Source organism: Etheostoma cragini, chromosome 24, assembly GCF_013103735.1.
Source record: "Etheostoma cragini isolate CJK2018 chromosome 24, CSU_Ecrag_1.0, whole genome shotgun sequence".
Lineage (NCBI taxonomy): Eukaryota > Metazoa > Chordata > Actinopteri > Perciformes > Percidae > Etheostoma > Etheostoma cragini.
Genome location: NC_048430.1, coordinates 9697923 through 9717918, shown reverse-complemented (window position 1 = coordinate 9717918; position 19996 = coordinate 9697923). Strand labels below are relative to the sequence as shown.

The 19996-nt window shown below is 39.5% G+C and overlaps 1 protein-coding gene across 11 annotated transcripts in view; it reads right to left on the bottom strand.

The window, feature by feature from the left end:
* LOC117939147 (dystrophin-like) overlaps window positions 1-19996 on the bottom strand; it is a 359537-nt gene that overhangs the window by 124420 nt on the left and 215121 nt on the right. For all 11 annotated transcript variants that reach the window (XM_034864183.1, XM_034864184.1, XM_034864186.1 and 8 more), the window contains 12 exons: window positions 14282-14443; window positions 12554-12664; window positions 10578-10751; window positions 10315-10470; window positions 10051-10221; window positions 9448-9627; window positions 9144-9266; window positions 8325-8495; window positions 7891-8013; window positions 7668-7802; window positions 7221-7373; window positions 4655-4825 (listed from right to left, as the gene is read on the bottom strand). In XM_034864183.1, coding sequence (XP_034720074.1) covers window positions 4655-4825; window positions 7221-7373; window positions 7668-7802; window positions 7891-8013; window positions 8325-8495; window positions 9144-9266; window positions 9448-9627; window positions 10051-10221; window positions 10315-10470; window positions 10578-10751; window positions 12554-12664; window positions 14282-14443 — 1830 coding nt within the window. The remainder of the gene's footprint in view (window positions 1-4654; window positions 4826-7220; window positions 7374-7667; window positions 7803-7890; window positions 8014-8324; window positions 8496-9143; window positions 9267-9447; window positions 9628-10050; window positions 10222-10314; window positions 10471-10577; window positions 10752-12553; window positions 12665-14281; window positions 14444-19996) is intronic.

Genomic DNA, 19996 nt, shown 5'->3' with positions numbered 1-19996 from the left:
GGCAGTGTTTAGACATTTATTTTTTTTCAATTCAGTTTTACATCTGCCAATGACCTTGTTTTTTTTGCAGTGCACAGTTGTACATTTCTGTGGGTCGTTTTCCTGCATTTAGTTGAACTTGTGTGTTTTAAAGACAAATATGATACGGTTTGCAGCCACGGAATTGATTTAGTTTAACAGAATGGTTTAGGAATCATTCCGTGGTTTACTTTAGCACATTTCATTAGTTTGTATAATGGAGTTCTGTAAAATATTGGTTTTATACGAGTTGCCTAGATTTTCAAAAGACAATCCACCTGGCATTTCATAATCAGCTCTGCAGCAGATGTCACGGACGCAGCTCACCTGATTACGCAGCATTGATCATTGCAAACTGTGTTGATGATGGACATAAACTGTGTTCTTTTGCCCAAATAATAATACAACTAATATTAAAACTTGGGATTTGGTAACACATATTTGAATGATATCGATACATTACTTGGGCTAAAAAAATAAATAAATTAAAAACAGCGATTTCCCAGGATTTCCGGGAGATGGGTGATCTTTTCCCGGGATCTAGTTCATCTAATTTTCAGGAAAAATATTAAATAAACCCTAATTGCTACAATATCTGTACATTAAAGGACAGGTTCACATTTTTTCAAGCCTGTCTGTAAACAACACTCACATGCATTGGTGCAGTGAAGGTTGTTGGTTGCTGTATATTTACTCAAGTACTCTACTTTAAGCCTCATTTTTCTAATGCCCACTTATAATAATTAATTACATTTATATATCGCTTTATCATAGCCACTCAAAGCGCCTTGGTGGGGGGGGGGGGGGGGGGGGACTACTCTTTAACACCACCAACATCACCTGGGTGATGCACGACAGCCTTACACATCAGCTATAGTTGTTTATTTTCCCCAGCAAAAAGCAGCCACATGGGTTGCCATAGTAAGCTAATCAATAAGGTTATGAATAATAAGAACTCTAGTTAGTTTGTGTAATTGTGTGACTTTCCGATCCATCCTAACATGCCGACCACAGCAGCAAATTGCTTAGCTTCCGGTCTGCTTCTCCTAGCCGTCATCCAACTTCCTGTGCTATACTGTACCACTAAGTGTATATAGAGTACTGTACTGAAGCTACGTCATCATACAGAAACCTATGGCCGGCTTGAATAAACAGCATTTTGATACCAAAACATCCTACTTTGACTAAAATGTAAATATTCGGATTTGAGTAAATAAGGATTACTATTGGGAAGCCTAGAATAAGTTAAATGCCTCAAAATACTAATATTATTAATATTAAAATCACCCGTTTAGTATAATTTTGAGGTACTTTGAGTGCATTCCTTCTCTGTTACTTTATACTTTTACTGCACAATATAAAAATTATGCAATCTGATGCATTGTTCCTGTCCAAAATGAAACAAAGTAATTTGGTTCACCTCAATGTACAATAGTAAAATGTTGTTTACATGTTAACACATCAACAATAATTAACAATAACATAATAATAATAATAATAATTCTGACAGGGGTCATTCTGCTATATAATGAGTGCATTTACTGTTACCCTTCCTTACATTATCTAGCGTTAGCCACCAGAAGCTACTGTTTTTACCAGACCAAAGTGCACTGATAGGAGCGGGTTTTATTGTTAGTGAGTTTAACTTTTGCAACTTTAAAAAAATGACTGCTTGACTCGAGGCAGGCACATTTTTATCCTTATAAGGCCAGTTATTACATGGATCTCGACATTGGCATGGTTTTATTTTAGTTAGCTTAATAGCTGGTTTCATTTGAATTGAGAGATGATCTTTTGGAAAGTTCTCCATGCCTATCGAAGGGTGTGTGTTGATGTGGGGGGGCTATTTTAATTCCAAAGGCCAAGGGAACTTTATCAGGATGCATAGAATCCTGGTCCATGAAATAACTAGCCTTTAAAAATAAAAGTGTGCCTGCCTCTGTGGGAATTTAGCAAAGGGGTGTGTATTCTTATGCCCCCTGTATGTTAAGGAAGAACATTTATTTATTTACAATACATTATTCATTCACAAAGAAAACTGGTCTCCTAAAAAGGTTGGATTTTCCTATTTTGTTTTTTAATCTATTTCCAAAAGATTGTATTTTATTCTTCTTTTTAATCAACTTTAGCATGGGTGTGTAAACTTATTCAAGCCACTGCAGCTGCAGATATTAGGTAGATGCAGATGATAGGTATTGCCTGCAATGATTCGGGTCGTTTTTTTTTCAATCGAAAGTACACGCATATTTGTAGTGATCAGCGTAAAAATTGGCTGGAATTCACCTTTAAGGTCTTAGGGAAATACTGTGGCCATGATTCAATTGTAAAAAAATGTGTTATAGTTGCACGGTGATGCACACATAGTAATTAATCTTCCTTATGGAGCCTTTCTGACATTGTGCGTGTGTTTGTGATTTCAATGTAATTTGCTGAAACACGAGAGGAGCTCTAGATTAAAAGGAGAGGCTTTATGTAACATGTTGTTACAGGTACAAAAGATTTCTTAAAAAATGAAAGGCTTGAATTTGTGTCTTCAGTGACTGCATACCAAAAAGGTTTGAGTCAGAAAAGATTAGAAAATTATATCCCACTCTTGTGAATACAAATACAGTATTTACTGTGTTTGTCTTTCATTAAAACCATCACAATGGATCTGTAGCAACATTGCAGTATCTGACTTTATAGTATGCTGCATGTCTAGCATGCCACAATGATTCACTGCTGCTCAGGCACTGAAAAAGATGAAAATGACTAAAGGCTCTATTTTGGTGCTGGTGTGCACTGTGTGGCGAGAAGTTCTGCAGGGTTGACTTTTACTGGCGTGGACTAAGGCCATTACTTCGTCTGAGCTGGTTTGGTACAAAGTGCAATCTTGGTACCAACAATGAATGTGCACTCTTTGGTGCCTCAGGTCAGAACAATAGAGCCCAAAATGTCCCAAATCACAAGGGACATATTTTTTAATATATAAAAAGTTTTTCCCCTTTTGTACAATCCATCTGAAATGATTGATTTATGATTTATAATGAGTCAGTTTCTCTTTCTTTTTTTCTTTGAGATATCATATATTTACTATTACATCTACAAATGGATTCAAAATTTCTCCTAAGATCAGACGCTTATCTGATATGATGGTTGCAATCAGTTATAATACAGTTCAAAGTTAGAACACATTGGCCAGTTTGTGGTCACTAATAATACAAACTCTAAAACCTCATTATTCAATATTTTCATAATATACAGGAACAACTTAAGTGCATGTATTTTACATTTGTTTTGCTGCTGTCTGTGATTACATAGTACAACTTTGAGAGTATGGGAAGTTACTGCTTAAGAGTCCTTAGGTAATGCGCCTAAGGGCCTTAACAGCTCCAGTGAAGCAGCTCAGAACCTCACTATACCACACAGAAGCACAACATCACTAAGACAGAGTAAGTGTGTTTAGTATGTGAGTCTTGGTACACAAAGATAACACTAAAAGTGCTTGTGATTCCTCTCAATGCGCCTGAAGAAATGTATCACTGTAAGTCAGAAATCTGACAGTTTAGATGTAATTTGTCCAAGTTGACCGTGTTGTGTACAGTAAGTGTATGTGGTTGATTCATGTGATTGGTTGACACACATCTTCAGAGACCGGCAGTTCAGGTAACCGCGAGGGTATTGGTTGGCAGGGGCATGCAGTGACACAGCGCCAGACAGTGCAACCAATGAGATTCAGACATGTGAGCATGCTTTTCCTGTGCACATAGGACATGTAAATGAGGATGCAGCAAAGGAAAACAAAAAAAGCAACTCACATTTTTGTTTTTGAGGGAATCTTTTTTTTTTTTAACTCAGATAAGGCCCTAAGGTTTTAGTTTTCAAATTATCTTAAACAATAAGTCTGGTGATATTGGAGATTTTCTCTTGCTGTCAACAAATGTTATAAAAAGACCAAAATCAAGAATCTCCGTGTGTATCTAAAAAGTATTTTGTGCATATTAAAGCGTGTTAAAGTATTTGAATGGAAGTAAGAAAGTATTCAGAGACAGACATAGTGTTGGTTTTGGTCATTTCATTGGATTAGTTGGCAAAAAGAAAATATAGAATCACACCAACTAACCTATACATCATACATTTACTGTCATAGATAAATATAGAGAAATGTCTTCTTAAATGTGGTGTATTTCCCTACATTTTGGGAAATATGCTCATTTGCTTTCTTGTAAGTAGTTAAATGAGAAGATGTATACCACTCTTATGTAAGAGTAGAATCAATCCTTTCATCTGACTGACTGAAAGCCACACCTCTCCTAAAACGGGTTGACAGGTATTGGTATTGGTATTAGCCTGTGGTCAGCTCAGAAATACAAATTGTATAGTGAATTAGATTACACCTTGATGGCTCATAAAATATTGTTTTTTTGGTTAAAATGTGAGGCATTGAGAGATTGCAGCTTCTATACACATTTTGTTGTTAATTTCAGGTACTTTTCAACTTCATGCCTGTTATAACTATAACTTAGAGAGACTAACTGTTGCTCAATGTTTAGATAGTATCTTTTATAGTAGCATTAGTATTATGAATTGGTTTGATTAGTATAATATTTTTTATTAGTACTGTATATATATAGAAGTCGTGCTTACTGAAACTCACACATAGTCTTTTGAAGGGTATGAACTTGCCCTCCACCTCAACCCAGCGCGTGTTGAGTTGGAGTTGGCGGGGCTCCACTAGATTGGCGGCTCCAGCTTCTGAGAGCTGATTGGCTAAGCCCTGCACCTCGTTAAGCTCCTCCTTCTTCTTGTCGAACTCTGAGTCAATTTCCTATTGGACAAAATCAACCAGGAGGTCACTTTCTATTGGCTGAGCCCGGGGCTTAAGCACAGAGAGGCATGTGGATGTTGAAAAAACGCACACGCACACGCACACGCACACGCGCACACACACACACACACACAGTGACAATTAATACATAACACAAATAATAAAACATTAATTTACTCACTAGCACATACTCCAACAAAAACACATTTATTAAAGGGGAAAAATATCATGTTTGTAAGTGTCAAACATGCACAAAGATTTCATATTGTATGGTTATATAATACCGTATGTATCTCCATTTCAACATGTGTCTCCGTTTCACCAATCCATAAAAAAGTAATAAAGTGGTGCTATAATTAGGAGGAACACATTCCCTTAAGACTTTATTAAGAAGGAGTACAATCACTGGCCTTTTATATGTAAGTACAGAGGAGTAAGTGCAGTGTGGGAACTGGGTGAGGATGAGAATAAGCTTGGAGAGACAGAAAGACAGATAGATGAGTAGACAGACAGACAGACAGACAGACAGACAGACGGACAGTGAGGAATCTCAGCTGCGGCAATAACAGGTGAGTCTGAGGAGAGCAAGTCAGTCGTCCGCTTAGCGAAATGTCATAGTGATCATCTGAAAGTGAAAGACACACACAGAGTCAGGGTTGGGGAAGAAAAAAAGGAGTCCTATGAAGGTAAATGTGGGGCAAAATTTGAGAGCGCGTAGATATGATGTGAGCACTTGTAGAATCCGATTTGAGAAATCTGTACTTGTTTTTTTTTCTTCACTTTAGTCACTTTTCCAGTAGGACCACAGCTGAGTTATTACAACCTCTCGAATCTGTCGCTGCAGCGTGCATTACACACAGCGAGTCTGCGCCCTCGACTTTTGCAACACTTGCGATTCATTTGATGCAAAACTAATTTGTATCTGTGGACTTAGTCTGTGGAGCTCTGGGCCAACAGGATGGGGGGGACAGCAGGGTTTCTGTCACCCAATGAGGGACAACTCTGTGCGGCTTATTTTGCAGCATGGAAGCTAGCGTAAGCTAACTAACAGCCAGACACTTCTAATTAATAATAATTATAATAATAATACATTTAATTTGTAATGCTCTTTATATTTATGCAAATCCAAAAGTGCTACATGATTAAAAAAAAAGTAAATGCTAAAATAAAAACACATGGAGAGGATAAAAAATGAATAAAATAAACACAATGAATACCTTTAAATTATCTTCACACTTTTTAACAGTCCAACTGAAAGACTGGCGGTGAGCTCCAGGGTCCTGCAGCCGCGACGGACCGCCGTCAGTGGGGCTCGGCCAGCGTGGAAACATTGCTAGAAAACCAGATTCCGACCTCAACCTGATCTGATCGGAGCTCCAGCGGGACACAGAGAGCTCCAGACCCGGTAGCAGCGGCACATCCCCCCTGGAGCCCACCGCCAGTGTTGGTGGGATAGCAAGCTAGCGTTAGCCAACTAATCAACCAGTCTGCTAATAAATAAATACCAAAAGTGACGGAAGTGAATAAAAAAACATACGAGTACAGATTTATTTCTACAACCCCTTAAATCATATTCTTCAAGTGCTCACATCACATCTACCCGCGCTCACATTTTGCACCATATTTACCTTTATAGAGTCCAGGGTATCAAAATGGACCTCAAACCCACGGCACTAGTTTGTAGTACCATCAATTAGAAAAGTATAAGTAATGTGGATATCTTGAAAAAAAAAAAAGACTGGTAGTGTCTCTCAAAATTTTTTATAATTTATGTCACACTTAAAGTGGTATATACACTATTTATAAATAACAAACATCGGTAACTGGTGTAAATAGTTAGGCTACAGCTACTTTAAGCTATAATAAATAATTATGAAACTACTTCCAAATCCCCGATAGAAAGCTGCAGTCTGGGGACAATATTGATCTGCAATTATATTTTTGTTTAAATAGATAAGAGGAAGATGTTCTGGAACAATTATTCAAAGTTCTCTTCCCAAGTGAATAATTGCAAAAGTGGTGACACCGACACTTTGTCCAAAAGCAGGGGAAGAGGGGGATAAGAAACAAAGAAAAGAAAGAGGTTTCCCATTGTTGTTTCCAACATTAACCAGGAAAACAAGCCAGGAAAACAAGAATGAGAAAAGATTAAAGACAGAACGTTTGAGGCAGACAGTGTGAGATGAAGAGCTGGATGGTGAGGAAGACATATATATTATGGAGAAAGGACTACATTACACTGAAATTGTATTTTATTTGGTTTTATGTGAGAAGTAAATTGATTGACTAAATGAATTGATTGACTGATAAACAAAGATATTATTATCACTGTGTACATGTATATACAGTATGCATGTGTGTGTTTAGTTATATGTCTGCGTACATGAGTTATTACCTTGACCCTCTCTCCTTCAGGGGGGTCAGGAAGTTGGTCCACGCTGCGTTGGATGTCATCCAGCCAGGCTAGGAGGTCATGTGACTTTCTCCTGTACTGGTACCACTGGGGAGCAATGGCCAACGCCTTCCTGTTCCTTAGCACACGCAGGTCCTGCACACACACACACACACACACAAGATACAAGGGATACAACAACAAAATTCGACCCACATAAACAAGTTTCTTTCAACCAAATTGTCAAAAGAAAGCTCTTCACAAGTTACATATATGATCAGTTCAATACTTTCATTGAATTTGGGTTTTTCATTCTATTTTATAACATTTGAAAAAAGAAAATTCTTTCACGAATGTTGAAAAAAGTGACAAATAAAAAGCTTCAAAAACGTCTGAAAAAGTGGCAAGAACGTCAAAAAATAAGTGTGTGTGTGTGTGTGTGTGTGTTACCTTGACAGTGTTGTACTTGCTGTTGAGCTGGTTGTGCTTTAGCCTGAGTTGCTCTCTCTTATCCTGATCCAGGACTCTCTTCTGTAGATTCTCGCCTTTCAACAGTAACTCCTTCACTGCACTTTCCTCAAAGTCCTACACAACACACACAACACATTCTTAAGATGTGTACACAAAAATGTGTGTGTGAGTGCGTGTGTGTGTGTGAGAGAGAGAGAGAGACCTTGTTCTCCTGGAAGTCCTCCTCCTTGAGGTTTTCCCCCTGTTTGACTTCCTCCTCCAGGAGATCCAGCCAGATCTGTGCTTCACTGTGGTACTGCTCCAGCTCCTTGGCTGACGCTGCATTCTGTCTCACACACACACAAACACACACACACAAACACAAGAAAAAGAAGAAGAAGAAGAGCTCATTAGTGGCCAAAAGAAAGTACAGAGGTTGGAGCAGATTGAGTCTATTAAGTGAGACTTTGAAGTCAATTCAGGGAGAGTACAAAGTAAAGTTGGATTATAGTATTTAGCAAGAAAAAGTGAATTTAAGTGTGTACAAAGTCCAAATGACAAACAACTGATATATGAATAACATGTCATTAGACTGGGTGTTTTATTGCTGTTAGAATATTAAAATAATACAATTCAGAGGGTAGAATTCCTTTGTACCTGGATGGAGGCGACGCGTTCTGCGATGGTGGCAAATCTCTCGTTGAGCTGCTCCACTTTGGGTCCCACCTGGGCCTGGCAGTTCTCCCCCCTGGTGCACATGAGCTCCTGGGCCAGATCTCTCACCTCCTCCATCTTACCCCTCGTCAGCTCCAGCTCTGCACGCAACACCTACAAGACATGAGGTAAAACAAAACGCACAAAGGCACAAAATTAGAGATGCATGATTTAAAGTTCAACAGATATCTTGTTTCACTCGTTTTTGGGATAACAGGGATGTCATCCTTGGTGCAGTGATTAAATTAGAAGTATATATATATGTCTATATATTGTCTAAAAATAAAGAGAATTAGTGTACACATTTAAAGATCAACAGAGAAAATATAATATTCCAAAGAAAGAGTTTTCCAAATAGCTACACATCAAACACCTAATTGTGAAATGTAACCATTATTGAAAACTTAATGTTAAATTCTAAATATCATTAATATATCTTACTTTATAAACCTCTTCCTCAATTTTGGGCTTTTTGGGCAATTGGTATCAATCCAGTATTTAACAATACATTGAAGTGAACGCTTGCTGCCTCTCATAGGGCAATAACAAAAGATGAGTGTGAGTTAATGGTTTATGACTCTCTCTCACAGCTACTAATAACAGGATAATTATTTGTATTATCAAGTAAAACTGCATTTCTTCTCAAAATCCTTTAGATTGTATCTACAGACCGACTCAAAGAATAAGTAGAGAAAAACATAACATAACGTAAAAGATATGGACTAGATAAAACACAACACAGACAAAGATAGAAATTACAACCTTCAGCACAGCGTTGTTGGGCCCCTGGCTGTCCATCTCGTCCATCTTTTTATCTGCTCCGTCGATCCATTCGTTCACTTCCTTAATCTCTCCATCCAACTTCTGCATCTGTCGTTGGTAGTCCTATGAGAGAGAGAGAGAGAGAGAGAGAGAGAGAGAGAGAAAGTATTCATTTCTCGAGGCTGCAAACAGTGACACTTGTAGTTATTTTTAGAGAGTTTAGAATAATTATAGCACTGATAAGACAGAGAAATGAGCATGATAAGAGTTTTTAAATGCTTTTCATTTTTTTTCTTTTTCTGACCAGCAGCAGGTTGAGCCATTCTTCTGCTCTGGATGTGACTGCGATCCAGTTGCAGCGCAGCAGACTGACTTTGTCGTCCACCAGGCCCCCGTGACCCCGGAGCACCGCCTTGAGGGCCTCTGCAAGGTCCACAACGGCCTGTAGCTGTGGCTGACGCCTCTCCGTCTCCCCGTGGATGGACTTATGAAGAAAAGTGCACAAGAGGGTAGTTGGGGGACGAAACGTAACAGCAGACTGAACCTTAAACAGTTAAAGGTCAATTATGTCTATTTTTAGCAGTGACTATACTTCTATATGACCTGATATGTCAGTTTTTTCGGTTCTCATACTACATATGTGAGTACAATGGGGCGGGGCGAAGCCCATGTTGATCATGTATGTGTCAGTTGAATTATACCTTCCTTTTCTTTCTGTACCACATTATTTTTGGATATACGATTAAATGGTTACCTGTTTTTCTCAAGCCTTGATTGCAGTGTTGTGTTTTGTTCTCTTTCCCCTTCTCCATGTTACAGCCTTTTATCTCAACATAACAATGTGCAACAAGGTCTCACACCGCTGACTTTATGTTTTGTGTCTATTTTCTGTATGTGTGTGTGATACCTGTGCCCATGCCACCTCGGCCTCCAGGTCACTGGGCATACCGTCCACGGCAGAGCGCCTGGTCAGTTCAGCGTCAGTTGCGGCGAGCCACTCAGTCAGCCCGTTCAGCTCCTTACGCAGCTTCCTAGACAACTTCAGACTTTTCTCCAGCTCCAGTTTACTCTCAGTTACCTACACACACATCCAAAAGGATACATCCATGTTTAAATCTGACTTGTGTGTCTATCTATGTGTGTGTTTGTCTGTGTGTGTGTGTGTTCTTACCTGTGAGCCCAGCTGGTTGTAGAGCAGTTTGAGGGCGGTCACCCTGTCGTCCAGCTCTTTGGGCTGCTCTGTCTGCTGCCTCTGAACAATCTGTCTGCCTGTTTTTATCACTGTTTCCACCTCCCCTTTCACTTCACTCAGCACCTTGTACAACTTCTGTTGGCACAAACAGACAGCAGAGGCTTGGCATAATATAATAATAATCTATCCTTAGCATAGGATCATACCATACATATATCCATCAATTTGCCACAATGACCCACCATGCACTGATCCAGCTGTGACTGCACCACATCCTGCTCCACACTGCGGATGTCCAGCACCCCCACCTGGCTTTTGACCCCAGCCAACAAGCGCTCACACTCGGCCAGTCGACTGTCAAAGTTTGCCGGTTTCTGAAAGAGGCGGAACTTCGTCCACACGTCTGTCAGCATTTTCTGTGAATAGGAAAGAGAGACACATACTGACCTGCAATCAAATAGCCAGTGCTGCTGCTGGGCAGTAGCTATAGGCTTGGGCACAACAGCTGGGACATTAAGTGTAGTATGTGACGACTTATAGATTTGAATCAGGTGTTGTCATCTTTGTTGATTTATCAATGCAGATTGCTATTGATGACATCCTAATCTTTTTAAAGGAATGTTCTATGTGGAAAGCGATTATTTGAAGACTTTAGACTCTGACCTTTACTTAACAATCTCTATGCTACCTAAACCTATCCTATATGAGCAATGTTTGATGAAATGAGAGACAGAGTGGTCATTGGGTTAAGTCACTCTCCAAGCTTCTGCAGAGCTTGTATATTGACGCTGAAATCTTTGATATGATATCCTTTACAATCAAAAGCAGTTTTGGCTTTCTTATCAACACATCATCCAGCGTTGTTGTTCGGAGACCACATAAGTAAATAAAAGAAATAAATGAGACAGATTGCAGAGGCAGAAGCATCCATGTTTCCGATGGATTGTGTATCTAGCTGTACCTCTCCTCCTTACTATATGCACAGCTGGCACAACTCCCTTCATTAATCATTTAAATCTCCTGACAAGACACCAGGATTTGTTGTTAATGGGTCACCTGATTGTGTGCCCTTTCCTACATGCTGACAAAAATCAATGAAGCAGAACCAGAGATATTGCCTTTTTTATTCCCCACATTCTACTTTCTTGTAAAAAGCCAGGTGCATTACCCACAATGCAACTCGACCGCAGGGCTGGTTCTAGACTGCTATATTAGGGTGGGCATGTAGAAAGACTAGGTGGGCAACTTGGGCAGTTGGTAGCTACGAGGTTAAAGAAGTGCATTAGTGGCCATTTGAAAATATAAAACATAATGGAATATAATGAAGTAAGGCTCTCTAACTAACCCTTTTAAATGTTCATGTGGCACTTATTAATGTTCAGGCTACATGTTCAGGTGACATTAATTCATTTTAATTAGTAAACCACTAGACTGTAGTCGCTCAGATGTGTTTTAGAAAGATTTCTGCTCGTGTTCAAAACATGAGTGCACATTCAAAATGTAACTCATCTCATCTTAGTTTGAGACAAATTATTAGGAGAATAAAGTCACACTATTTCAAGAAAAAAAAAAACTATCCTATAGTCTCCTGTGAATTACGTTATTACTCTGCTGATATGCCATCAAATTGAACCCTTTTACAAAAACTTTCTATTTCAAAACTATGACACAAGATTGTTGAAAACAATGAAAAATGTTTTAAATAACTAAAAATATGCAGGAAAAAAATTAACAAAAACCTTTTTTTTTAAACACTGAAAAAGTGGAGAGAAAAAAAAAATCAGAAAAAGTGACCAAAAAAACTGCAAAAACATCGTAAAAAGCAACAAAATAATGTGAAAAAATGACTAAAACATAATTAAAAATAACGTCAAAAAAGTGACAAAACAATTTGGAATAAAATTGAAAAAAATGTCAAGAAAAGTGTAGAAAAAGAACAACAAAATGTTGTGAATTTCAACCTAGAAAAACACAAAGTTGCAGGGCGACGAGAAGACAAGACAAGGACATTTATCACACAGCTCCCTCTTTAGACACAAAAGGATTTACATAACGTTTCACAAATGCAGCAATACTCACCAAAACACTCTTTAAATTGGAAAATCAGAGGAGTTCCCTTTAACTTTTGAGACCCCCGCCCAAAAATGTGATTTTAGGTTTTCAGTCCAAGGTAATATCTGTGTGTTAGTACAGTACTTGTGCAGGTGTAAGTGTGTACCTGGGTAAGATCTATCTGTCCCATAATCCTCTGGGACGACTCTTTATCCTGGTTCTTCTTCCTCATGTCCTCCAGGGTCGCATCATGGCCTTTCAGCTCCGATTGGATTTTCTATTGAACAAACACACCCAAACACACATCTTTCAACGTCAAATTAAATGTAAAAAGGGTTCCAAAAATTATCTGAAGTACTGACAGAACAGCCAAAGTCTTTTTTAAACAAACACGAATATACATTTTGAGATTATGGTTATAAAGTACATCAATTTAGTAAATTTAATACAAACCGTCTGAAAAGGGAAACAAAAGCAAAAACACTTAAAATGGCTGTACCTCCCTCTGCTGATCACAAGGGGGCAGGAGGCAACAAGGAGATTTAAGAACCTGTCACCCTCTCTCCACGCACGCGCACGCACACATATATACACACACACACACACACACACACTTGGTTTTCATAAGGCCTCTTTCTTTTTAAATAACAAGTGGCCTGTAATCACATATGCTTATCTACTTAACTCTAATCCAGTCATTCTTTTATCTTCCCATCTATGTTTGTGTGTGTGTGTGTCTGTCTGTGTGTGTGTGTGTGCCCAGTCTAATAACTGCATGTCCAGATGGGTGCCACCAGTATATGTAAATTATTAAACACAACCAGATACACACTGATGGCTACCCAGAACGCCCTACCCCCAAAATAAATTTACGATCATAGACAGTTAATGAAGTGGACCAACAGATCTGTTGTTCTGGACGGAGACCAGTGTAGGAAAATAGAAGCACTTTTCCAGTGATGGCTACGCGTTACTGAGCAGCCTGGAACTGAGCTTGACGACGTAGTGGTGACATGGGCAACATGTCTGAAAGTCTTCTTGTAGCTGTGCCAAGAGAAATCTCAATAATTCCCAATCAGCAGAGACTGAGAGCGTAGGTATACAGTATGTTAGGAGATAACATAGACACAGGCTAATTATTGCTAATTAACATGCTAGTTAACGTTAATAATTAAACCTAAACAGCTAATGTAAGTCAAAACTGTCTGCGTGCTTCTCCTGGCTATATGGTGATTTACCGACTACGCAACAGCAAGTTGCGTGGTTATGACACAATCGTTAGCCTATTTTCACAAAAACATCTGCTACAGAGCTACGTGAGGTACAAGGTAATGGAGCTTTTTATACATCTTCATGTTTCGTTAGAAGTAAACAACACACAAATAGAGTCTTGAAATGCTTCAGATGTAAAGTTATTTACTGTCAAAGTGACGCCAGAATGAATGGTAGTCAATGGGATGCAAACTGCGGGTGCTGGCTTTGTAGCATTAAAATGGCGCCATGGGAGCTACGCTTAGAGAGGAGAGGCTTACCTCTTTGGGTATAATGTGTGTATCATATATTTACGTTTATTATTGGGCTGTGACCCCTAGTGGGCGTAGTATCTATGACAGGAGCAAAGGTAGGAAGTCAGGTGACGTAGTATACAGAGCGACACTGGGAGGAGGTCAGGGTGGATGGATAGGTCAAACAAAAGGTTTTGAGCTATGAAAAAAGGCAATGTTGACTTATTTTACTACGGTAAGTTAACTTATGCCACATACTTACGTCACATATGCAAATCTAACCAAGGAGTTTACCACTGCTACTGTTTAAAAACCTGTGCCTGTTGCATCATGCATTTAGTTTAGGGAGCCATTGGCATTGGTTTAGGTATGGGGACGTGTTGGGCTACCTGAGCCTCCTGCGGTATCTGCTGGGCGTCTATAAGGTCAGCCAGGTACGCCGTGAGGTGGCGGTCGGTGTTGGCCAGCGAATCCTGGATCTGTCTCAGCGTCTTGTCGTTCTCCTGGGCCCACTTGACACTCTTCTCCAATTCCTTCTGCCTGAGCGCTGCCTGGGGAAACAGGAAACAGAAAACAGGAATTATACAATCATAATCTATTAGAAAATCATCAGGGGGAGCATAGTACATTTCATTCACATATAACCTGTTGTCTAGGTTATGGATAGTTTTTGCAGTCAGTGTACTATATTATGAAGTGTATTCTAAGTGACATCAAAACCTCTACAATTGTACACACAAACAAAGAAGAGACTGATTGACTAATCCAATATAGGTTAGGTGTTGAGAGCCTTTTGTTGTGGAATTTTAGTCATCAAGCACTTGAAAAAAATAATACTTTGATTATTTTTGTGTGCATTTAAGGCCTTTCTTTGATAGGATAGCTGAAGTCTTGAAAGGCGAGAGAGAGCGGGAATGACATGTGTCCTTCTAGACTCTCTGGCCCTCCATCAGCTCCGTCAAGCAGGCTTGCTACTTGTCAAAGGTGCAAATTTGCAGGTCTGATTCCTCCAAAGATGAAGTTTCAAAGATTTTTTTTGCCTCTGCAAGTGGGTCCACTAATTGCGGTGATTCCATTGAAATTAACCACACTGGTAATTAGTTTAGCAGTCTGTAAACATGGTAATTTCTGCTGTAATTTCTGATGATCAACTCGTCTCAAGTGGCCACTCGAGGAACTGCAGTTCTGGAGCTGCCGCTTCAATAACCAACACATACATAACAAACATCATTTATTGGTATATTACTACTACTCAAAAAAAAAATACTGTTCATAAGACATAACAATTTAGTATCAGGCGAGTCAAGCCTTAATTGTTATATTAAATTCAACATGTTCTTAAAAGTATGATATTTCAAAACACCTTTTGTTTCAATAGTATTCCTTGTTGCTTACTTTTGGAATTTCTTTTGCATAAACACCCCAAAGCAGCGAACAGGTCAGATGTCCGTCCCGAGATTTAATTTAATTCAATTTTATTTATATAGCGCCAAATCACAACAACAGTTATCTCACAGCGCTTTTCATAAAAGAGATGGTCTAGAGCGTACTCTGTGATGTTATTTACAGAAACCCAACAAGATGGCAGCGGCATAGACGCATCCCAAAAGCCAGAAGGGTTATCTAGGTGCTGTTTATCCATAGTTTCTAGCATGTGTAGGTCACAACAACTTTACTGCACAAACACATACACACACAACCCCACTACCTACATACAAGCACACACTGTACAAAAACACTGCCACCCACACACACACACAAACACACACACACACACACACACACACACACTTCCTCCCCTGCATGTACCCTGAAGGACGGAATCCGGGGTTTCTCTCTCATGTTGTCTCTGTGACCGACCACATCAACACCACCGTCGTCACTAACAAGAAAAATGACCAATGCTCTTCTTATGACTGACAACTAGTGTTCCTATTCTGCCTTTCCTTCTAGTAACCGCCTACGAGATTACCTAGTACATGGCCCTATTACATCACAGGCTTGTATGCTCATGTGAGAGGGAGACAGAGAGTGTGTATGTGGTCACAGGTGAGCATGCTAAGCTCATGCAGAAGGATAATGACTCTAAGAATAACCCTGGCCTGTCTAACCCTTGTGTGTCTCTCACTCACACACACACACACACACACACACACACACACACACACACACACACACACACATCTAAAGTTGCCAGTGGATGTGTCTTAGTTGATAATGTACAACATGAGAAATTGTGTGAGATTAAATATTTTGACAAACATTAATAACAACCTTCCCTGTGGCAATGTACTCCATTTCCTTTGCAGTTGTCGCCTCATGAATACATATTCTCATTAAACAGTTGGTTTTCCCTTATTATTAACTCTTCTCTCGCACACAGACACACAGTCACAAATGCAGTGATTGTGAACAAGAGAGATATAGAATCACTGTTCATCACATAACTGCTGTCAGCAAAACGCAAGCAGCGTTCGCCGCACCACTCTGCCCCTTATTGGTTTTCAGCCATTACAAGAAGCTGAAATTAAAAAGCAAACACGCCGCTTTGATCTAAAGAAGTACAGACAAAGATGTGACACAACTTTTTTTTATGCATGCGCAGGCTGGAATTATCTTCACAAGTTTTTAAGTGGGACATTGATATAATGAGATTATATGCTTATTCTACTGTCTCTGCATTTATTTGGACCCCTGCACTCATGAGAACTTGGCTCCATCTGATGCTGGGAAACTGTTGACATACAGCTTTTTGACTCTTGAACTTGCAATACTTTTCTTGGATAAGAAGTAGGATATGTATAAGAGATATCTTTAATGCCTAACTTATTGGAATGACAGCTATAACTTCTTAGTCTTGTTGTAATGGCAATTAAAATAGTGCCAATGCCAGATGGAGCAAGGAAGCTTTGTCTTGGTCAGGGTTGCTGCTCCACATGCAGCTAAAGCAAATAAAAGGGAACCACACACACATATAGTGTGTAAATATTTAATCTCTTAGAAATCATGGAGGGTTCTGAAATTGTCATCGTAGGTTCATGTCCACTGTGAGAGACATAATCCAAAAAAAATTCAGAAATCAAAATGTATGATTTTGAACTTGTTATTTGTATGATACAGCTGCAAATAAGTATTTGAACACCTGTCTATCAGCTACAATTCTGAACCCTCAAAGACCTGTTAGTCTGCCTTCAAAATGTCCACCTCCACTCCATTTATTATTCTAAATTAGATAAGCACCTGTTTGAGGTCGTTAGCTGCATAAATACACCTGTCCACCCCATACAATCAGTAAGAATCCAACTACTAACACGGCCAAGACCAAAGAGCTGTCAAAAGACACTAGAGAGTAAATTGTACACCTCCACAAGGATGAAAAGGGCCACGGGGAAATCGCCAAGCAGCTTGGTGAAAAAAGGTCCACTGTTGGAGCAATCATTAGACAATGGAAGAAGCTAAACATGACTGTCAATCTCCCTAGGATTGGGGCTCCTTGCATGATCTCACCTTGTGGCGTCTCAATAAACCTAAGAAAAATGAGAAATCAGCCCAGAACTACACGGGAGGAGCTGGTCAATGACCTGTAAAGAGCTGGGACCATCATTTTCAAGGTTACTGTTGGTAATACACTGAGACGTCATGGTTTGAAATCATGCATGGCACGGAAGGTTCCCCTGCTTAAACCAGAACATGTCAAGGCCCGTCTTAAGTTTGCCAGTGACCATTTGGATGATCCAGAGGAGTCATGGGAGAAAGTCCTGTGGTCAGATGAGACCAAAGTAGAACGTTTTGGTCATAATTCCATTAACCGTGTTTGGAGGAAGAAGAATGAGTACCATCCCAAGAACACCATCCCTACTGTGCATCATGCTTTGGGGGTGTTTTTCTGCACATGGGACAGGGCCACTACACTGTATTAAGGAGAGGAAAACCGGGGCCATGTATTGGGAGATTTTGGGGAACAACCTCCTTGCCCCAGTTAGAGCATTGAAGATGGGTTGAGGCAGGGTCTTCCAACATGACCCGAAGCACACAGCCAAGATAACCATGGAGTGGCTCTGTACGAAGCATATCAAGGTTCTGGCGTGGCCTAGCCAGTCTCCAGACCTAAACCCAATAGAGAACTTTTGGAGGGAGCTCAAACTCTGTGTTTCTCAGCGACAGCCCAGAAACCTGACTGATCTACCAAACATTAACATTGATTTTCTCAGGTGTTCAAATCCTTATTTGCAGCTGTATCATACAAATAAATAGATAAAAAAATCACACATTGTGATTTCTGGATTTTTTTTTTTAGATTATGTCTCTCACAGTGGACATGCACCTACGATGACAATTTCAGACCCCTCGGTGATTTCTAAGTGCGTGAACTTGCAAAGTAGCAGGGTGTTCATATACTTATTTTCCTCACTGTATATATATCTACCTGTACATGTATCTATTGAGTCACTCCTTTGATCAAGTCACTAGCCTTAGAACTGAAGTTTGTCGTAATGTTGAATCCTTTATCAAGCATCTTTATTTTTATCAATGCATGATGCACATATGGTAACTGCTGTTCTACTTAATGCACAAATCCTCCCCCGTCACGTTATCTTATGTTGTATGTTTTGTGCCCAGATAGCACATATGTTTGTGTTAACCAATAAAAAGTAAATACAAAAAAATGTAAAAAAGAACTGAAGGCTACTGTACATACTCTGCTTGAGTATGTACAGTAACTAGTACAGTAGTCAAGGACTAGCTACTGTGCATGAGCGACTCCTAACAAAGACGGAACAGAAGAGTGATGCCTCACTCGGTAGGTAAAACAGAGAGCTCAACACACAGGGAAGAAGAAGAGCCGCAGCAATGTCCAGTACAACAACAATATGGTATTTTTAGAAAATTAAACAATGTAAACCAGGGGTGTCAAACTCATTTGCACCGAGGGCAACAACAGCATAATGGCTGTCCTCAAAGGGCCAGATGTAACTTATAAATGTAACTAAATGTAATCGAATGTAATGTAAAATAAATGTAACTACTCCTTAACGTTAAATAACTTATTATTTATTATAAATTATTCAAGTGACAATTACAGTTGCATAGAAAACATATGTTTGCTTGTTGCTCTACCATAAATCCTTTTAAATTTTGTCAGCTTATGAAAACCCTTAAAACTACATTAATGAAGGATCAAACTGTCCAAGTGAATAAGAAAAATAACATAAAACTAAGCTGCAAAGAACATGTAGGACACATGTAGCATTTTACAAAAAAGGCTGCACACAGCCTGGCATCCAACTGATGGTATGATGACAACAAATTTCTGCATACACACATAAGACCTGCAAACATTAAATAATTACAACAGCAGCTACACATAAATAATATGTAATCAAATAAAAATACCAAAATAAAGGTTGACTCAGTTCACAACTATGTTGGTCAAGTTTTTTGGTTAGTCTTTGATGAGGAGATGCTGCCTGTCCTTGAACACACCAAGTGGATTCTCTCTCTAGTATTGATCATGTTCTGAAAATGATAAACATAAAACAAAATGCAAGCATAATCATTAAATTGCACACAGTTAACTGTTCTTCTTCATGACTGAATTCCAAGGGGCGGCTGTGGCTCAGTGGTAGAGCGGTTGCCTGTCAATCGGAAGGTTGGTGGTTCGATCCCCGCCCCTGCAGTCATTGTCGAAGTGTCCTTGGGCAAGACACTGAACCCCGATTTGCCCCCGGTGCTGCGCATCGGAGTGTGAATGTTTATCTGATGAGCAGGTGGCACCTTGTACTGCAGTCCCGGCCACAGTGTATGAATGTGTGTGAATGGTGAATGTCTCCTGTAGATGTAAAAGCGCTTTGAGCAGTTGTATATAAATACAAGCACATTTATATTTTAATTAAGTTTTAAAAAACAATGCTTACGTGTGTGTTTTCTGACCAGATCTCTGACACCGTTTTCCCGTTGCCAGTGTGTCAATGTCTGGTTTAGGTCCTGTGCTGAGGCAATGCGTAGAACAGCATGGAGGTTGTCTGCCGTGATGCGTGATCTGTGCTTGTTTTTGTTCAGATTCATTATGGAAAAAAACTGTTCGCACAGATAGGTGCTCCCAA